The following is a 19,329-nucleotide window of genomic DNA, read 5'->3' on the forward strand; positions in this document are numbered from 1 at the left end:
AAGGCAGACGCCGGCCAATGAGGCCTTGCTTCCCGTTTGAAGTCTCCAGTGGGCGGGCGCCAGAGGCGGGCGCTGCTGGCCAGAAGGTTTGGTTGCGCGTGTGCCATGGACTCAGGCGCCCGGTGATATTGACAATAGGAGAGAGAAAGGGGCATTGACCGGGACCCTCCACGGGTAGCGAACGACGGCTCTGGCAGCGGCGGCTCCAGCTCCAGCGGCTCCTCTTCCTTCTCCTGCCTCCTCCTCCTGCTGCCGCTGCAGATCCAGTCTTCCTCCCTCCCTTCCCCCCCTCCCCACGTCGTCGCCGCCGCCGCCGCCGCCGCTGGGTCCGGAGCTACGAGCAGAGGCGCCGCCCGCCAGGAATGTGAGCGAGGAGCCACCGGCGGAGCCGCAACGGGGTCGGTGCCGATTTGATGGGACGGGCCCGCGGGGGAGGATCGTGAGGCCGCCGCCACCGCCGGAGCGCTGAGGTTCGGGTCCGGCCGTGAGGCCTAGAGGCGCCGCCGCCGCGGAACCGGAGGGACGCCGCACCGGACAGCCGTCGCCCCGGGCTCCCCGCAGCTGCCCGGACCTCCCCCTGCACGTCCTGGTCCCGCCGCCCGCCCCCGCTGCGGCCCCCTCGCCCGTCTCCCGCCCCTCGAAACCACAGATCATCTTCAGATTCTTCCCCAGAAGCTTCAAGGTAACTTCGTCCCTCCGGCACCGCGGCTCGCCCGCTTCCCTTCTTCCTCCCGGTCCTCCTGTGTGGAACCTACGGGGCACTGGCCCTGGGAAGGCCTGGCCCGGACAGGCGAGGGGTGCGGTGGGGTGGGGTGCGGGAGACAGAGCGCCGGTCCCACTTGTCTGATTTACCTGCATGTGTTTCTGATGATACCTCTCGTTCACTCTGCCCCCTCCCTCCTTTTTCTCCAGCTTCTGGGATTGGAGGCGTTTTCTTGTCCCCCTTTATCCACTGGCGGGGGCGGAGGATAATGGGGGGTTTGGTGTAGTGAGGAGGATTCCGTAGCAGCTTATCTTCTCCAAGGCTTGGGTGTGGGGCGGGAACGAAGGGAGTCTGTAAGCATCCCTACAGACAAACCCCCTTCCCTGTCTTTCTTCACCTCTCTCCGTTTGCCCCCTTTGGATTATCTTGAGCCTTAGAAATGCCCCGTGCTCGCTGTTTAGAGAATGATAAATCTTAGGGCGCCCTGGCCCAGGGTAAAACCTGTTTCCCCTGGCTTTGCATGGACCCGTTCCTACCGTTCGTTCAGTTTGCAGTGCTTTAGGGTTGAGATCCTTGACGTTTGCTCTGGGCCGCGGGCATAAGGGGCAAATGATTAAAAAAAAAATACTACCTATATATCATCTGTAGAAATGGGAGATGAGGAATAAAGAAGACACAAAAAGAGTGGTAGAAAAACAGGATTTACTGATATCTTGTGGTGTTAGGGATAGAATGAAGTCTGAGTAATTCACATACCAGATTGGAAAATCGGCCCCTAAATTTACAACATACAAATGTCATGTGGAGCTTATTGCTGATGCAGTCATTTTGATATTTTAAAGTGATCTTACATCTTTTATAGTCATTCATAGTTCGCAATTCCATCTCGAATCCGTCATGTTTACATATTTAAGGCTAAATTAGGGAGTTTTCTTTAAAACTTTTTTTTTTTGAAAGAGAACCAAAGAAGACTTCAAAATTCCAAACCTCAGCATTGTGGGGTTTTTTTTTTTCTTTAAGTATTTTTGTTATTTTTACTTCATCAGAATCCAGGTAATCCAGGTAACTTTTTATTCTTACACGTCCAGGAAGAAACTTCCTTACTTTTTAATTTAGAAGTTAAAAAACACTTGTCTTATGTATTGGAATGACAGGTGAGTAATTACATTTAAGCATTTCTCCCATATGCATTATTTCTATCTAAATCTGCCGTTAATCTTATGTGGAACCTCAGTGCCGTGGAAATGATGGCATCTGTTTAAATCGGGGAATGAAATTGAGCTTAATGCTTGTTACTTTTTGTTACTTTTAGGAAATAGCCTTCATTTTAATAATATGAGAAGGTTAAAAATTGCAAAAGCACTGTTGAGTTCCATCAGTTTGATGGAATGAAATTGGTATTTGATGATGAACTTCAAGGTCTAAACCTCAAGGGATCTCAACTTGGCTAAGTAGGCTGTGAGTTTATGTTTTCAGTTCAACTTTGGTGCTTGATTTCATCATGGCCTTTTTTTTAAAAATCAAGCTTTAATAACTTAAGGTGGCTTCATTCAAAAAGCAGAATTATTTGAAGTGTTCTTAATTATGTCTTCTATGTGTTTGGTTTAATGCAATCTAGACTGTCCTTATTTGCAGTGTGGTATAGTTTGTCATAGCTAACACAGCACATCACTTTAAAAGTCAAGCCTAAATAGTTTCAGTAGTTGTAAATTTCACCTTGCTGTAATACACTGGTGTTTATTCTTGAAGTACAATAAGGATTTCAATTCTAGAATGCATTCATAATATTAAATATCTTGGGAAAATGTATTGATGGAAGTTTTCCAGCTGCAGAATAGCGGCAAAATTACTTCAAGAATTGCAAGATTGAGAAGAGATTTGCAGTTAGAATATGGGCAGACAGCATAGAGTTCAAGTTTAGATCAGCATCTTTAATGCTTATAATGGAGTACAACACATTAGAGTTAAGATATTGTTTACATGATAGTTACATTACTTTTTTCACCAGATTTTCATGTTTTCCCATTGACACAGACTTTTCTTAATTGATTTTATTTACTTTAGCACGTATTGCCATTTTCATTGATATCATATGTGGGAATTTTAGAATTTGTGTAACTCACATGTATGTTTCCACCTTGGGAATGTGTTTATGGTACCTCTTTCTCTTCAGTAGGGATATGTCCTCAGCACCAACTACTCCTCCATCAGTGGATAAAGTAGACGGATTTTCTCGGAAGTCCGTCAGAAAAGCCAGACAGAAGAGGTCGCAAAGTTCCTCACAATTTAGGTCTCAAGGCAAGCCTATAGAGTTAACACCTCTGCCGCTGCTAAAAGGTAAGGCTCGTGACCAGGGGATGCATTCTTCTTCAAGTGATCTTTCTATATCTACATATAATTTTCTTTTTGTAGAGTTTCATATCTATTAAAAATCTGTGTTGCAAATTGAAGGGATGGGAGGCTTTTAGAGACATTGAAGTTACTGATGTGTGATCAGATATACCCCCTCTCCTTTTTAAAGGGCTCATTTTAATGGAAATAGCTGTGGACAAGCAAAAAGTAACTTATTATCAGGAGAATCTCTCACATTGATAAGCAGAAAAACTAAATGCCAGGGAAACTTTAAGATGTCTGGGTCTGTGTTTTTTATTTTTTCTTCTGTTGACATTTAGGTGTATATATTGTATGCAGTGACAACTACAGATTATACTGTCTTACTCAGGAAGTAGATCCTCGTAGAGGAGATGGTACCATTAATATAGAAAATTGTGTTGGGAAGAATTCATTTTAAAAAATATTATCATTTTATAATTAAGTGCATTCTTGTTTTCAGATAGTACAAATAGAAGAGGTATATGGTTATCATACTTGTCTAATATTTCTTTTCTTTTTTCTTTGAATGCATTAAGAACAACTTTTTAATATGAGGACTGTTTTTTTTGTCTAAATTAGATCTTTCAACTTTTGTTTGGGTATGTGCACACTTTTTTGTCCTTTTAAATTTCCATCTTTTTGCTTCATGTTTATGAACAGGCATTGTTTGAAAAATATCAAAACATAGCTTTTATAGTGTGGAAACTATCATAATCTATCTTTGAAGGTGTATTTTTGTCTGCTGAATACTTAAGAATGGGGAGAAGGGGGACATGAACAACACGACAGACTTTAATGGCTTGGAGGAAACTAGGCAACCTGGTTTGCTAGTTTGTTAATGTACATTTATTTCGGTAACAGTTTGTGAAACCAGAGATTTTATGATGTGACTGGAAAAGCACCTCAAAATTTAGCTTAGTATATTTCAAGTGTCTATATTTTCCATGTGTACACTTTTTTTAAAGGGAGGGATTCCAGTGTTTATGCTTGAAATGGGTAGAAACTAAATGAGTGCTGATTACTATAAAGATGCTATATCTACTAGTTAGTAAAGACAAACTCTTATGAGCTTTGAGGGGAGAATATTGTGGCTAAAGATTTTGCTGGTAAAAATGAAAATAGTCATTATGAGGCTTTGGAAGAGAAATGAAGGAAAAACTCTAGGGATAATCATGCTTGAAATACAAGTTTGGGAGACAGATTCTTTAATACTTTATTTAATTTGAATTAGATATGTAATAGTTATTACATCTATATCTGGTGAAGGACTTAATTCTGAGGAAGCAGTTTAACTTTCTTAGGATTAGAAGGAATTTAAAAACTTTATTGATGCATTAATTTCTTGGGGCTCATGGTAAACACTTAAATTAGAAATTAACTGACTGCTCATAGCCAGAGTATTGGTTTTATGGGTAGTGAAAGAGGCATGTGTGGGAAGATTGGGCACATGTTTTAATATTTTGTTGTCCTTTTTCTTAGTTTTTTATAGTGATAAAATATATATAACATAAAATTTCTGTCATTTTGACCATTTTTAAGATTGCAGTTCATTAGCATTAAGTACATTGACATTGTGCAACCGTCACCACCAACAATCTCCAGAACCTTTTCATCTTCTCCAACTGAAACTCTGTACCCATTAAATGCTAACTCCCTATTTCCCTCTATGTCCTAGCTTCTAGCATCCGCCATTCTACTTTTTGTCTCTACGAATTTGACCACTCTAGGTTTCTCCTACTGGCTTGTTTCACTTTGTATAATGTCTTCAAGGCTCATCTATGTTGTAGCATGTGTTAGAATTTCATTCTTTTTTAAAGGCTGAGTAATATCTCATTATATGTATATACCATGTGTTGTTTATCCGTTCATTGATATACACTTGGGTTGCTTCCACCTTTTGGCTGTTGTGAATAATGCTGCACTGAAGATGGTATGCAAATCGGAGTCTCTGCTTTCATTTCTTTTGGGTATATATCCAGAGGTGGAATTGCTGAACATATGTTTAATTTTTTGAGGAATTGCCCTGCCTATTTCTGTAGCAGCTGTACCATTTTTCATTCCCATCCTCAATGTACAGGCATTCCAGTTTTTCTACATCTTCACCAATGCTTATTATTTTCTGCTTCTTTATTGTTTGATAATAGTCATAGTGGGTGTGAGGTGGTATTTCACTGTGGTTTTAATTTGCATTTCCCTAATGATTAGTGATGTTGAGCATTTTTTCATGTGCTTCTTGGCCATTTGTATATCCTTTTTCCATTTTTTTAAAGTGAAACATGGTAGTATTGCAAGTTTTCTAAGAACTCTGCTCTCCAAGAATATGATTTTTTAACTTGTATATTTCACCAGCATGGGAGAATTTGGAGAGCAGTAGGACTAGGTATACCCATAAACTTAATTCCAGATTGACTAAAAGTGATTCTTATGTAGTAAACACATTCTAGGTAAATATTCTGGAAAGTATTCCATAAATTAGATTTCTACATCTGTCTATAGAATAACATAAAGACGTGTAATCAGATATAGACTTCAGAAATGTGTATTTGCTTTTGATTTTTGTAGTGAACATAAAGAGTTTGTTCAATGACAGTTGTTTTCCTTACAATGGATTGGCATATTGCCTTCTTACCTATTTTAGGAACTAATTTATGGAATATAAAGAAAATATAGGAAGAATTTCTTTTCTAGGATTATTTTTCTCCCATCGCCTTAGGAGAGACCAGAATAAACTATATATGTATACCAAAGGATAGTTATTGATTTAATTTTTGATAGTATTGCTTTGACTAAATTAGAAGGTTTGAATTAATTTTATTTGGGGTATAGTATAAATTGCAGTTGAATTTTGTTAGTTGCTTTAAAGAATAAAGTAAAAGACATGTCCTCAAGGTCTTTAATTTCAGGGGAGTTTGAATATGGAAATTGTATAAACATAGTAATTATGTAACTCATCTTTTTAATATATAATTTTGAAAGCTCAGAAATTAGATATTCATTGGTAGTCACTTGTTTTGTGTGCACTATCAGAATGTTTATTATATCCATTATAATCTTTGACTGACAGATTTATAAATAATAGTACATTAATTCTTAGCATTTAAAAAGTCTGTTCACTTGGAGAAGTGAAACATAAAGTGAAGGAAAAGTTTCTATTTTGCCCTTTTTCTAATAGTTGGGATTTTGAAATTTGTATCATTGATGTTATTTTCTGTAGAAAGCAACATCAACATGTAATTCTGTGTAAATATGCTGTGAATGACTTGGCTTTTCCTCAGCTATATGTAATGAGATTATAGGACGAACTCTGCAAATGTAGACATTTGAGTTTTCTCCATCTTTATATACTTCTGAGAGTGTTTTTGGAGAGTCCTAGAATTTTTGAGCCTGGAAGACTCTTATTTTACTGATAAGGAAAACCCATCAGAGGTTTAGTGCCTTATATGCTTGATAAGAAAGTAAAGACTTAGATACTTTCTTTGTACCTACAGAGCAGGACATGAAGCAAGCTTGGATGGTTATGTAGGTAAGTCGCTATGTAATGACAATCAAACTAAACACTTAGGCAGGTAGACACGCACACACACGTACGTTAATAATAATTAGTAGTCATACCTGGTTAGGTGATTTATTTTCTCTCCTCACCACATCCTCCCATGCCTTATTTCCTTTTTACATTGACTTTAAATTATTCTGTAAGTTTAGATGTAAGTAAAATATTTTTGAAGAATACTGCCTCTTTGAAGATGGAATTATATTGAAAATGGCATCATTATTTCTAGCCTCACAATTTATCATACATTTCTTAGGCATTTTTCGTAGTTTGGATACTCACTGTTAAACATTCCAACAATTCTGATGCCCAGAGGCACTATTCAGCAGAAAGAAACTCTGCTTCTTGGTGATGTTTACTCCTTCTTTAATGAAAACACCTTTTTAAAAAACAAACAAACAAACAAACAAAAAACTATAGGCCTAAGATTCAGCTTATGTTTTTATTTTTTAGGGTGACAGTTTGTAAGAACTTTAAAAATTGTAATTTAAAACTAGTTTTTGTGGCTTTCTAATGATTGGGTGGGATAATTCTTTTTCATCTACATATATCTGCTTTGTGTAAGGCAGTAATGTTCAGCATAATGGGCTAATGCACTGAAGTGTAGTTATAATAAAAGTCTCTTGAGGAATAATGTCTTCTGTTTTAGTGTTTACCATCCTCGTCTTAGGTTGTGATGTGGTGTCACATGGGGGAAATTGCATGAACTTTGTTGGGCCCCGTAAATATTAGGACTTACGTTTTCCGGCAAGAAGTTGAAATTGGAAGTTGCCCTGAAACAAGAGCATAATTTTGTAGCCACAAACTTTCTTCAACCAAAAAATTCAAAGAAACAGTTTGTAAACGTGTTGAATTTAATGGAATAGCTATTCTAAACATCTTTATCTGGAGGTTTTCACCTACCACGCTTGTATCTTGCCATGTTATTTAGTATGATGCTTTATATTATTTATTTTTTGCCTAGGTAGCACAGTCACATGGTTCAAATTTCAAAAGGTACCAGAAAATGTATAGTGAAAAGTCTTTATTCAACTCTGTTCTCTTAGTTTCCGTTTCCAGTAGCAACCAGTCATATTACTCTTGTATGGCAGGTAAAGAGATTCTTAAATCCTTGAGTGAATTGGAAATGTAGCAAGCAGCCAAAAATGAACATGTTGTATGTGTATGTCCACTTTTTAAATGGGGGAATTCTGTAGCATTTTTTAGATTCTCAAAGGGGTACCTAACTCAAGACAGGTTAAGCTTAAGATCCACTGATCAAGTTTGTACCTTATATTAATGATATGTGTTCTTTAGGCATCTAAATTGTGTGTATGTGGGGGGGTGTTTAAAAAAAAAACTATAAACTGTGTTACTGAACTGGAAGAATACCTGTGAGTTAATAGGTGTTAAAGTTCAGTTTTGCACCCTTTGAAACAGTGTGGTAATATTTTTCTTTTGGTGAAGGAATTATAAGGTCTTGCACAAAACCAAGTGCCAAACTACCTTATTTTCATGTGTGAAAAATTGCACTCTGTTGTAATGAAGAGATATTTCATTCACTTTTAGGTGGGAATATATTTTCTTTATATTCTAATAGCTTTATATTCTAATAGCTTGTTTCTGTAGCATAGAGAAAATTATTATACATAGTTTTATGTAGGCCAAAGGAAATTGAGAGTAAGCGTTCCTGATTTACTCATCACTTAAAAGTAGGGTAGTAGCTTGCCTTCCTATTCCATCCTGTCTGAGTTTGATAATTACTTAGTCTTTAACCTAGGGTTCATGGATTTCTGGTTGGGACAGCATATGCCTTGGATGGACTTCAAGGTTCCAGGAAACTCCCAAAATTATACGTAAAGTTTCTGCATATGTGCTTTTTTTTGTTTGTTTGTTTCTTGGAGTGGAGAGTTCATTACTTTCATCAGATGCTCAAATTTTCAGCCCCTCCATTCCTGCTCTCTCTCCATAATTAAGAGCTTTTGGCTTAGAATAAAAGATTGGGAATTGTTGCTATTTTCTGAGTATTGTGTTAGCTGTTGTGTATGCACATGTGCATTTACCCTTACCATAAAACGTTGTAAGCTGTAAACAGAATTCATCATAATGTGGGTCTGTCTAGGATGTAACCAAGACATATAAATACTGAAGTGCCAAATGAATGCCTTCATAAGATGAGGTGGCCCTTTTCTATGTAAGAACTTTATTTCCTGTCTTTCTTCAAGTTTTAGCTCAGATGGGACCTCCTTGGGGACCTTCCTTGTTGACTTTTAAAAATAGTCTTCTTTGAAGTTTCTGTCACCCTATTGTTTCTTATAATCTGTAACTACTTTATCTTTGTTCACTTGTGTGATATGTCTCCCCTCCTCCATTAAAATATAATCTTCTTCAGTATTGTATAAGCCTGCTTCTTTTATCTCTAGTGCCTAGGACAGTGCCTGGTACATAATTGATATTCAATAAATATTTCTTAGTAAGTGAATGAACATTGGCTGTTGACATCTATGTTGACTTAGTTGACTAAGAAGTGATAGTAATATAGGCATTTATTTTTCCTTCCTAAATATTTAAACATTTTTCCCCAAAATCTAGGCCAATTTTACTTAAAAAAATAAAATTTTAATGCCAATTTTATTTTAATTTGTAATTTACACAAAATTATAAACTTGTTTACTGAAAACTTTGTATTTTGAGAGGATCAATTTGCTGAGTGTTCATTTAAAATCCTGAGAGTGGCTTTGTGCTCTGTTAATTCTGCATGTTTCAGGTTAAAAATGGAAGGTGGTATCTTGTGGAGAAAGGATGGAGTGGATTTTATGTATGACAGACTTAGAATGATTCCTTTTTCTTTGGGGATTCATTACTTTCATTTTACAGAAGTTAAGAGGTTAAATATAGTGAAATTTTTTTTTTTTTTTTTGCTGGTGTTTGGGCACTGATTATAGGCTAATCAGATCACCAGACTTTGTATGGTTTAAGAGAGAATAGCATATCTGAATATTATAATGGACTTTCAGGGTTTTATGGGAAAATGTTCTCTCATTTGTAAAACTTATATTTTATAATAATATTGGCTCACAATAGTAATTAGATTTTGTAGTGCTTGAAAAAATCAATAAAGTTTATAGATATTTCAAATAGGCTGTGGTAATTTTTTGTTTGTAGACGATGACATCCTCTTTTACTACTTAAAAATGTTTTGCTACCTTTTGTATTTGAAGGATTTTTGAAAACAAATATGGGATCTTAATTTTATGTTACAGTAGAATTAAGCATAGCTTCTCTCAGTAAGAATATAGGACCTGGGGTCACATGGATCTGATGCCAGGTTAAGTTTGAATTTTGGGTCCACCACTCACAGCTAATTGACTTCTAAGCCTTGGTTTTCTTATCTCTAAAACTGGAAGAATAATAGAACCCATATCATAGAGTGAGATTAAATTCCAGAAAGCAGGTAAAACATTTAGCCTAGGGCTAGGTACAGTGTAGGAATTGAAGAATAACTACTGTAATTACATGAAAAAACTGCATAGTGTTTACTAGTGTTTTTTAGTTGATTTTTACTCCTTTAATACATTAAGTGGATTATTTCCACTTAGGGAAGAAAAATATGGAGTATATACAGCTGTTAGAATTAGACTTTTAAAGCAAAAAGGGGAACTAGTTCTTAAGGAACAATCTCAGCATTACTGTTTAGTTAATGTCAGTTTGAGATGGACTTCTTGTTTCAGGAATAAGAACGTAAAGTGGCTAATGTAATTATTTTCAAGGGAAATTCCATTTGTGGACAGTTACCAGGTTAAATTATTTTTAGATAAACTTACTTTGCAAGTTGTCTACCAGGGCAGGACCTCCAAACTTTTTTTGTAATTGCTTCCTGCTATCAGTAAATTTAACTGCAGCACTCCCTTATATTTATGCTTTTATATAATACAAATATGTAATGTACATTAAAACATACACAAACATAGAAATATTTAAAAAGGATGATATTGAAAAATAAAATATATAGAGTTCTGATGCTTAAGTTTTGCCCCATCTTTTCCCTTGCCCATCCCCCAGCACACACGCTGGTCCAGAGCACAGCTTTGTTTTGAGATTTTGCTTCAAAGAGAGAACCTTCTCTTTAGATTTTGAGCCATGTTAGTTTTGCAGCATTTTATTTTGAACCAGAGAGAGACATGAAGAGTTGAGTGAGAAAACTTCTTTAACTTCTTAAGATTTTTGCCCAGATGTTTGAATTTATTGCAACTGACAGAAACAAAATCTGAATTGAGGATTTTACAGTTTAAGGAGTATCACAGATGGTTCTTTGTTGAGGGCTTTTATCTTGTGGTCGATGGGTGGGTTTTAGAGGGCCCTTGACCCTCTTGAAATTCCAGGGTGTATTTTGTGTCTCTGTGCAGATTGACTTTCTGGGCAAAGGTTTAGAGCTTTCATTGGATTCTCAAAGGAGTTTCTCCAAAGGCAAGGAGCCGCTGCTTTGGGTGGTGGGCATCAGTTTCCTCACTCAGAGCAGAGAGAGAATTTGTCACATAATCCCTCTCTGCAGAAGGGAGATCTCATGACTGGAGGTTTCTTCTCCTGTATGTTTCTCCTGATTTTTAATTCTTTTTCATACTAAACAGAATTTTAAAAGGTGTTTGCAGGAGAAGTTACTAAATGACTATAGTGTGGTTTGGAAATTTTTGATCAGCATGATTTGAAAAATTAAGCTGGGTGAATAGGAATACCAATGGTAAAACTGAGTGTGCCTGTAAAAGAGCATTTTTTCAGGAACAGCTATAGACCTAGAATAAGTTGGGAGGAGAAACTCAGGTAGTCTTTGATGGTTAAGAAATAATTTAGCAACTAGTGAGGAAGAAGAGAAGTAATATCTGTTGGTTCTGTTATGTGCCAGACAGCGTACCACATGGTGTCTCACTTAAGCCTCTCAACACCACCAAGAGCAGGGATGTTTGCTTTTAACTGGGGGCCAAGTAACTTGCCCACTCCTACAGAGAGAGCCAGGGTTGGGACCCCAGGCCTGTCTGGCTGCAGATCCAGTGCCTGCCTATTGTGGGCTGAGCAGTAAATGAACACGAATGAGAACTGGAGCTAATGCAATCTCGCTCATGCTGTGCTGCGATGATTGACTAAGTGAATCATCTTACTACCTCTTTGTAAGAACGCTGAAAATTGCGAGGAGACTGAAGTAGTGAGAAGGAAGAGCCTAGAGAAGAATGAGGGGAGCAGCCGTGCCAGCAGCAGCACTGCGGGTGGTAATGGGGAAGAGGCGTGGTGGAGCAGCAGCAGCCAGGGGGAGCTGGGCGCTTCATGATGCTAGGGAGGGACAAGGTGCTTCTCTGGACCCTGGAATGACTTACACTCTGTCCTGATGAGGGCATGTCAGCATGGGGTAGGAAGGAAGAGTTTGGTAAACTGGTGGCATTCTGGCACTGGTGTCTTTGACCACTCATCTCTCCATCTTTGGGGAACTAGCTTATGTAGGAAAGGGCTTGGGTTCAAGTCTAGGCAATAATCCTGGCTTTGTGAATTGAGGTGAGTTATTTTAACCTGTTTGGAGCTTCAGTTTCCATTTTTGTAAAGTGGGACTCATACTTCCCCAGGTGGTTGTGAGGAGTAAGTGAGATAAGGTGGTCAGTTGCTTAATAAATATTTGTTCTCTTATCTTTCTATTTGCCATTGATCTTTCTTGGAGTCAGCCCTGTGGATGGATCTTGTTTCAGAATATGCAGTGTTGCGAGAAAAGAGATCTGGCAAAAGTAATCCGTTATGTAGGCACCATGAAAGACTTTTATCTCACAGTGATGTTAAATTTTAATTTAATTAATTCAGGGCTGCTTGTGCCTGGAACACTGTTCAAAGTAAAATGTTAAAACATTAAAAAGAACATGGAGAAAATTGAGACTTGGCACCATTTCAGGGAAAGTACTATCTTCTAATAAGGAAGATATAGGCTTCGAATTAGCCTTTTACTGAAGCGCCTCCAGAAAACAATATCTGGCAATGGTAGAGGACACTCCTCCGCCATACCGTATGAGGAACGATAGTGAGAATTCAGAGTGGGTTCAAGCTTCTAGGGAGCTGTCTTATGTTAGCAGTGTAGAAATCACAGCTGTTGTATGCCTTGCACATTATAGGCACACCAAACTTTTCTTTTTAAATAAAGATTTTGAAATCAAGGGCATTGATAGCAAAAGTGAAGAGTTTTTTGAGGTTCAGAAGGCTGCTTTCAATCTTTGTCTCATCAGATTAACTTTTCCGGGAGATAGCCACGCCTCAGAAGGACTGGTGTTTTTCCCTAATTTGGGAGCAAAAGTCAAAATGACTTGAAAGCAGATCGACTTGTTAAAGTAAAAGGAAGTTCAGTACTCTCTCTTCTGTGTTGTCTTTCAAACCTCCATCTACGTTTGCGTCTTCAACTGCCCCTACAACTGATATAAATAAGTGGTGTTTTTAATGGTAACCCATCATCTAGAAATAATGTTCATTTCACTCTATGAAAGCTTAAAGATACTTTAATTATATAAAGTTCTAAAACTCAATAGCCTCAATCTGGGATGTGGCTAGATTTTGGGGGAGATTCTGTCTGTAAGTTTTCAGGTATGAGGAACGGTGATATAACTTTTGGCTGCTGAGAAGACTTGATACTCTGCTACTCAGAGTTGGATATTCCTTAAAGTTGTTGGATAGAACTATATTTTATTATATTTAGATTTGTATCTTAACATTTTAAAAGGCAGTTCAACTAACTGGAATTTATTTGGGCTTTTTTGGTTTAGTGAAATTTCTAGAAATGGTCTATAGACCATTTTAGATACTCTTGGGTTTAGGAGTGATAGACTGTGTACTCACACTCTTGCATTATGGTGAGGCTTGAATGAAATAAATTGTGTACAAATGTTTTTCAAAGTATGTATCAATCAGACATCTATGAAAGGAGTCTGTATATGATCTGGCTAAATCAGTCTTCTCTAAGGACCTTAAATTCTTATTTTTACAATTGTTGCAGTGGGTTTTTGAATCCAGTTCATTTAGTCATTCAATCAAATTTCTGTGGAGTTGTGTGATGTACCAGACCCTGTGCTAGGAACACAGTGATGAGTGAAACAGGATTGGTCTCTGATGTTCTTTGCAGAGTTAGACATTAATCAACTAAACAGACAGAGACATAATTCCAACAATGATATGTGCTATTGGAGAAATAGGGTGGCCATTCAGGGAAGGTTTCTAAGAGGAAGTGATGTTTATGCTGAGATAGGAAGATATGGCATGTAGGTTGATGAGATTCTTCTCAAAAGACTATTATAGCTGGAGATCAGAGACTGGATGGGGCTACTAAGGTTGTCCAGTGCCACACCATCCAGGCTGGGTTAAAGAGTTTGTCCTTGATTTGGGCATTTGTACACCCAAATATGTAACCATAAAATATACAAATCACCCCTGGACTCCCTACCCAGTCATGAGGAATAATATTTTCCCTTCATGTTTATATATTCTTGTGTTATGTTTTTTTTGTTTTTGCATGTGATGATTTATAGTAGTATTACGATAGAAGATTACTTTGAGGTAGTCTTATTGATGGAATTAAAAATAAATTTCTTGTCATGGTAACATTGTGCTTGCCATATTTTGTGATACTGAGGTTTCTTTGAAAACAAATCAGTCATTGCTTGCTTTTAAAAAATATTGCCAATTTACTTTCAGGCTATCAATGTGATATGTACAACAACAAAAGCATCAAGTCCATCAAGTCTTTAAAACTGTAAATAAAATCTAACTGTAGGCTGGGCGCGGTGGCTCACGCCTGTAATCCTAGCACTCTGGGATGCCGAGGTGGGCGGATCGCTCGAGGTCAGGAGTTCGAGACCAGCCTGAGCAAGAGTGAGACCCCGTCTCTACTAAAAATAGAAAGAAATTATCTGGACAACTAAAAATATATAGAAAAAATTAGCCAGGCTTGGTGGCGCATGCCTGTAGTCCCAGCTACTTGGGAGGTTGAGGCAGTAGGATCACTTAAACCCAGGAGTTTGAGGTTGCTGTGAGCTAGGCTGATGCCACGGCACTCACTCTAGCCCGGGCAACAGAGCGAGACTCTGTCTCAAAAAAAAAAAAAAAAAATCTAACTGTAGGTTCAGCTATATGCTCTATAGATGCCACTGTGTTATTAAAGTACATGATCTTAGGTTTTCATGTGTTTTAATTCACCATTTTATGAACTCTTGCTTGGAATAGTGGGGGACATAATACAATAGATTTAATTCATTAAGAAAATAAAAGATTAGAGCTAGAATTACCGTCAGCACCAATTGAAATTCATTAAATGAGAATGCAAGCAACAGTAAAACCACAGTTAGGGAAAGCGATTAACATTGGTGGTGTTTTGGTTACTGTGAAGACTGGAAAAATAAATAATTGAAAGTATTTCAAATTTGACAAATTGAATGAAGTTAAAAATTGAATCCACCTCCTTGCCACTTGCTAATTTTAAATTTTCCTGAGCTATTATAATTTAAATTATTGAGAATTATCCGCATTGTGTTCTGTGGGTGGTGAAAATTGAGCAGAGTGAATGCTTTTTAGTACCAGTGCTTGAAGTGGCACTGGATTTGTGATGGTTTATATGAGAAAGAAAGCATCATCTATGGTTATCTCAGACACTGACCTGTGGGAGAGTCTAACAAAATAAATAAAAGGCCTATAGAGTTTGGAGCTTTTGACAGTGCTTAAATGACCACTCTTGTACCTAAATGGTTAATGAATTTCAAAATGATTTTAGTCATTTCATGATTAGGCAATGTACATTCCTGTTAGCACAAATCTATATTTAATATTTAAATAACCTTGGTGAAATTGTATTTCTTCACAGTTTTACTTAATGGAGTATTCTTTTTCATTTGTGTGTTAATGTAGGACACTATACCTACATTTCTTGACTAGGAGGGTATTTTTTTTTTTTTTTTGAGCAGGACTGCTTATAATTATGTACTGTCTTACTGCACCTCAGGGTATCAGAGTTAATGACTAATACTCATTTTTGTCCATAAACACAAGGATAATTGACCAAGTCTTTGCCTGTTTTTTGGTGGGATAATCATGAAGTTTTGCTTTTACTTACTTGGAGAAGGTGGGGATTGAAAACCTCCCCATAGGGTGGTTGTGAAGATTGAACGAGTTTATATAGCTAACATTTAGAACAGGCCTTACCCAGCTCGTGATAAGGGTTATATAAATGTTAGCTATCTTTGTTGTTGTTGTTCTTATAAATACTACTTATTTTCTGAGTCTTGAGACTTGGGTTTCAAGGGGATCCTATAAAGATGGTCTCTTTTGCATACTACGTTTAGGGAAGTAGGTGTTTGTTTTTAAAAATCTATTTGTTCATCCATAGACTAAATTGTTTTAAGTAAAACAATATATCACTATATATTACATTTGCTAATGAACTTTAAAAAGCATTCAAAAAGAATTTTTGGGTGAAGTAACATTTGGAAATTGTCGAAGTTAGTACATTACTGAACCCAAGGACTAGTCTAGCCAAGTGTGAGCTGCGTTGCTTTATGACAGATGTTAAAGCATTGTGTTCACCTGTCTTCCCAGCTGGTGTGTGTGGTGAATTGGGGGGTGGTTGGAGATTGGGGAGTTGGATGTGTGTGATGACACTGATATCTTCACTGTGAAACATCAGGAGGGACTGTTGGTGGTTGTCAAATGTAGTTAAGAGATTGATGGATGCTACCTGGATAGATAGGAAATAGCTATTAACCTCTAACACATTTCATTAAATGGGAGCATTGGAAAGTTTTTTTAAAAAAATAAAGAAGTTGTTAGGAATTTTGCAAAAGTATCTTTGGAGCAGGTGGCTTAGAATATGAATTTCATGTGTGTTAAAATTTTTTTCTTCATCTGTGAGTTTTTACTTAAAGCTATTTTTATGAATTGAAATTATGGCTTTGTTGTGCACATGCAGTTTTGATTAGCAGTGAAACCTGTATTTCATCTTTATTCAAACTTAGAATATATTTTTTTTCTCCCTTGTGAGAAGTTATGCTTATTACAGTGTCCAAAATACTAATTTCTTATACCTATCTCAAGGAGATGAATATTATCATTGACGTGTCTTCAGTTCTGTCAAGACAAAAAAAAGTATTCACCCTTGAGGATTTTTTCCTTTCATCATAAATTCAAATAAAATAAATGACTGATAATACTGACAAAAGTAACATGTTCATGTATTTGAAGAAGGTATATAATAAGGGAAAGCAAGAAAGGCTCCAAGAAATGACTGAAGTTTCAAAGTTCAGTAAGTGTGGTTGAGTTGGAATGTTAATCGGAATGACCTCTTCCAAGTTATCTTCTTGAGCTGGTAGGTACTGAAGTTTCTGTTCTACTGTGAGTTCTTTCCATATTAAAGAGTTGAACAAAGACTGAAAAATGAAAGCTTCAGTCAAAGTAGAGCACTTTGAGTGTATATACTGTTTGACTTCAGCTTTATTGAAGCTTGAGACAGTGTCTCCTATAGTTGTTTTTTTCCTCCTGTCTGTTTGACATTGATTTTTTCTTCTATTTCTTCCTCTTTTAGTTGTTTTACAGGTCAGTTGGCTTAGGGGCAGAGCTATGGCCAGGTAGAAATACAGAAGTAGCATGGGAAGCTAGGAGACCGATGATAAAGACACAAAGATGTTGCATATTCAGCAGGGTAGAGTTATGGAAAGAGGGTAGGTTTGTGAGCCAGGCAGACACCTTAGAATTCCACCCAATTTTCCTGTAAGTTTGGACAAATGAGCTCCTCAGAGCCTCAGTTTGCTCATCTGCAAAGTGGTGATACTATCATCTGCCTTGAAGGATTCATTTGAGAGGTGATGTATGTGAATTACCTGATGCATAGTAGGTGCTTTGTAATTGACAGTTGTCATAACACTTACATCTTTAAGGTCAGGGTCCATGTCCATTTTTGATTGTATTCTCACTGTCTAGGAGAGTGCCGCCTCATATTCAGTGTGTGAGGCGTGCCTGTTGAGTGAAACCATCCTGCCAGGCAGGGAAGGAATTCTTCATGTAGATGAAGCAGTGCTGATTCTTACTATGGTGTTGCTTCTTCTTTCTTTTTCTTTTCTGATTTGCATCTTAAATATTCTTCTAGAGTCCCCCCTGCCACCTTTTTATTATTTATGTATTGATTGATTGATCGGTCGATTGATTGAGACAGAGTCTCACTGTGTTGCCCGGGTGAGTGCTGTGGCATCAGCCTTAGCTCACAGCAACCTCAAACTCCTGGGCTCAAGTGATCCTCCTGCCTCAGCCTCCCGAGTAGCGGGGACTACAGGCATGTGCCGCCATGTCAGACTAATTTTTCTATTTTTAGTAGACATAGGGTCTCGCTCTTGCTTAGGCTGATGGCCCTTTTTTTTTTTTAAATGAAAAGAGTCTTTGTGTAATGTAGTTATAATAAACCGAACATAGCTTTAAAGGTAAAGGTTTACAATTATGTCTTGCTCTGGCTAGCAGGAAAGGTGCTTTGGACAGAGCATAGTCTCTGAAAGGCCCATGATGATCAAAGGTTACCAAGTGCTTTGAAAGGCTCTGGACGTAAGTTTCCTTTTCTGGTTTTATCGTCAGTCCTTTCAGCTGTGACTGAGAACTGGCAGTGTCTGGTATGTGGGAGACATGGAATAAGTGTTTACTGAATAAATCAATGTGGTGATGGTGCAGATATCAAGATTTAGTGAGGCCTTTATTGGACAGTATTTATTTGATCAGCTTTAAAGAGCAGAAATAGTATACAAACATTGAGTGAATTCCAGTGAAGTCTTGACAATAAAACCAACTCAGTTTCCTGTCACATCTTGGGCTTAGACTGGAAAGAAATTTGCTGGTTCACAAGAATTGCTGTTGGCACTAACCTGGCACTTTGCAGCTCTCTTTAAAATGCACCATAGAAAACACTGGGCTGGAGCCAGGACCTGAAGAGCATTACCTTTGTATGTGGGGGATGTGTGAGTGGAAGAGTGACCTGTTTCTAGTCCTTTCTTTTCCCCTGGCCTCTCTTTCCTTATAGGGATTTATGTCAGCTCAGATGCACCAGTTCTGGCTCGTGATGATTAATGAGAGATAAGCACTATAAACGTCCCTACTCTGGTCTTCTGGGTAGTTTCTCTTTCCACTCAGATGGACACCCAGGCTGTCTTTACTTTTGTTTGATGTGTGTTCAGGAAATTTAAAAAGCTGATTTTAATTCTAGCTTTAAGTGAACAATTAGAAAGGAAAGGTTTCTGTTTGCTGTTACTGGAACCCCTCCCCCCTTCTACATCCTTCCTTCCAACTTTCTACAATGGTTACATTTTTTAATATGCGTGAAGAAGTGAATTTTAGGTTATCCATGTTTCTATCCCTTCATTAGTGTGTATAATTACGAGGTGGAAGGGTTTGATGTGGTTTTCTAAATTTAAGTAACATGAGAAGCAGAGTTAATGGTTCATATTTTTGAAAGATTGTACAGTTTTGGGGGAGGTTTTCTTTTACTAGAAACCTCAATTTCTGGGCTCTTCATTTTGCTGTGCATAATTTGATAAGACTCAGTCTATCCTTGACTTTTTTACTTGAAAGTGATGCACTGTCTATTCTGAATAGACCAGTACATGGCCCTGAGAGGCCTTTCTTTGGTGAGTGTGTCTTCAGAAGCAGAGGTAATCAGGATCTGTCTTCAGGAATTTTCCTTCTT

General features: G+C 37.7%; 1 protein-coding gene across 3 annotated transcripts in view; it reads left to right on the forward strand.

Annotated features, from left to right (window-relative positions):
* The first annotated feature begins 502 nt into the window (after positions 1–502).
* The window catches only part of PPP2R5E (protein phosphatase 2 regulatory subunit B'epsilon), a 138,247-nt gene continuing 119,420 nt past the window's right edge, over positions 503–19,329 (forward strand). For 2 of the 3 annotated variants that reach the window (XM_045565957.1, XM_045565963.1), the window contains exons 1-2: positions 503–682; positions 2,877–3,040. In XM_045565957.1, the coding sequence (XP_045421913.1) occupies positions 2,884–3,040 (157 nt within the window). In that variant the 5' untranslated portion in view covers positions 503–682; positions 2,877–2,883. The remainder of the gene's footprint in view (positions 683–2,876; positions 3,041–19,329) is intronic. The other variant, XM_045565952.1, reaches the window with a different exon arrangement.

This window comes from Lemur catta, chromosome 1 (assembly GCF_020740605.2).
Source record: "Lemur catta isolate mLemCat1 chromosome 1, mLemCat1.pri, whole genome shotgun sequence".
NCBI lineage: Eukaryota > Metazoa > Chordata > Mammalia > Primates > Lemuridae > Lemur > Lemur catta.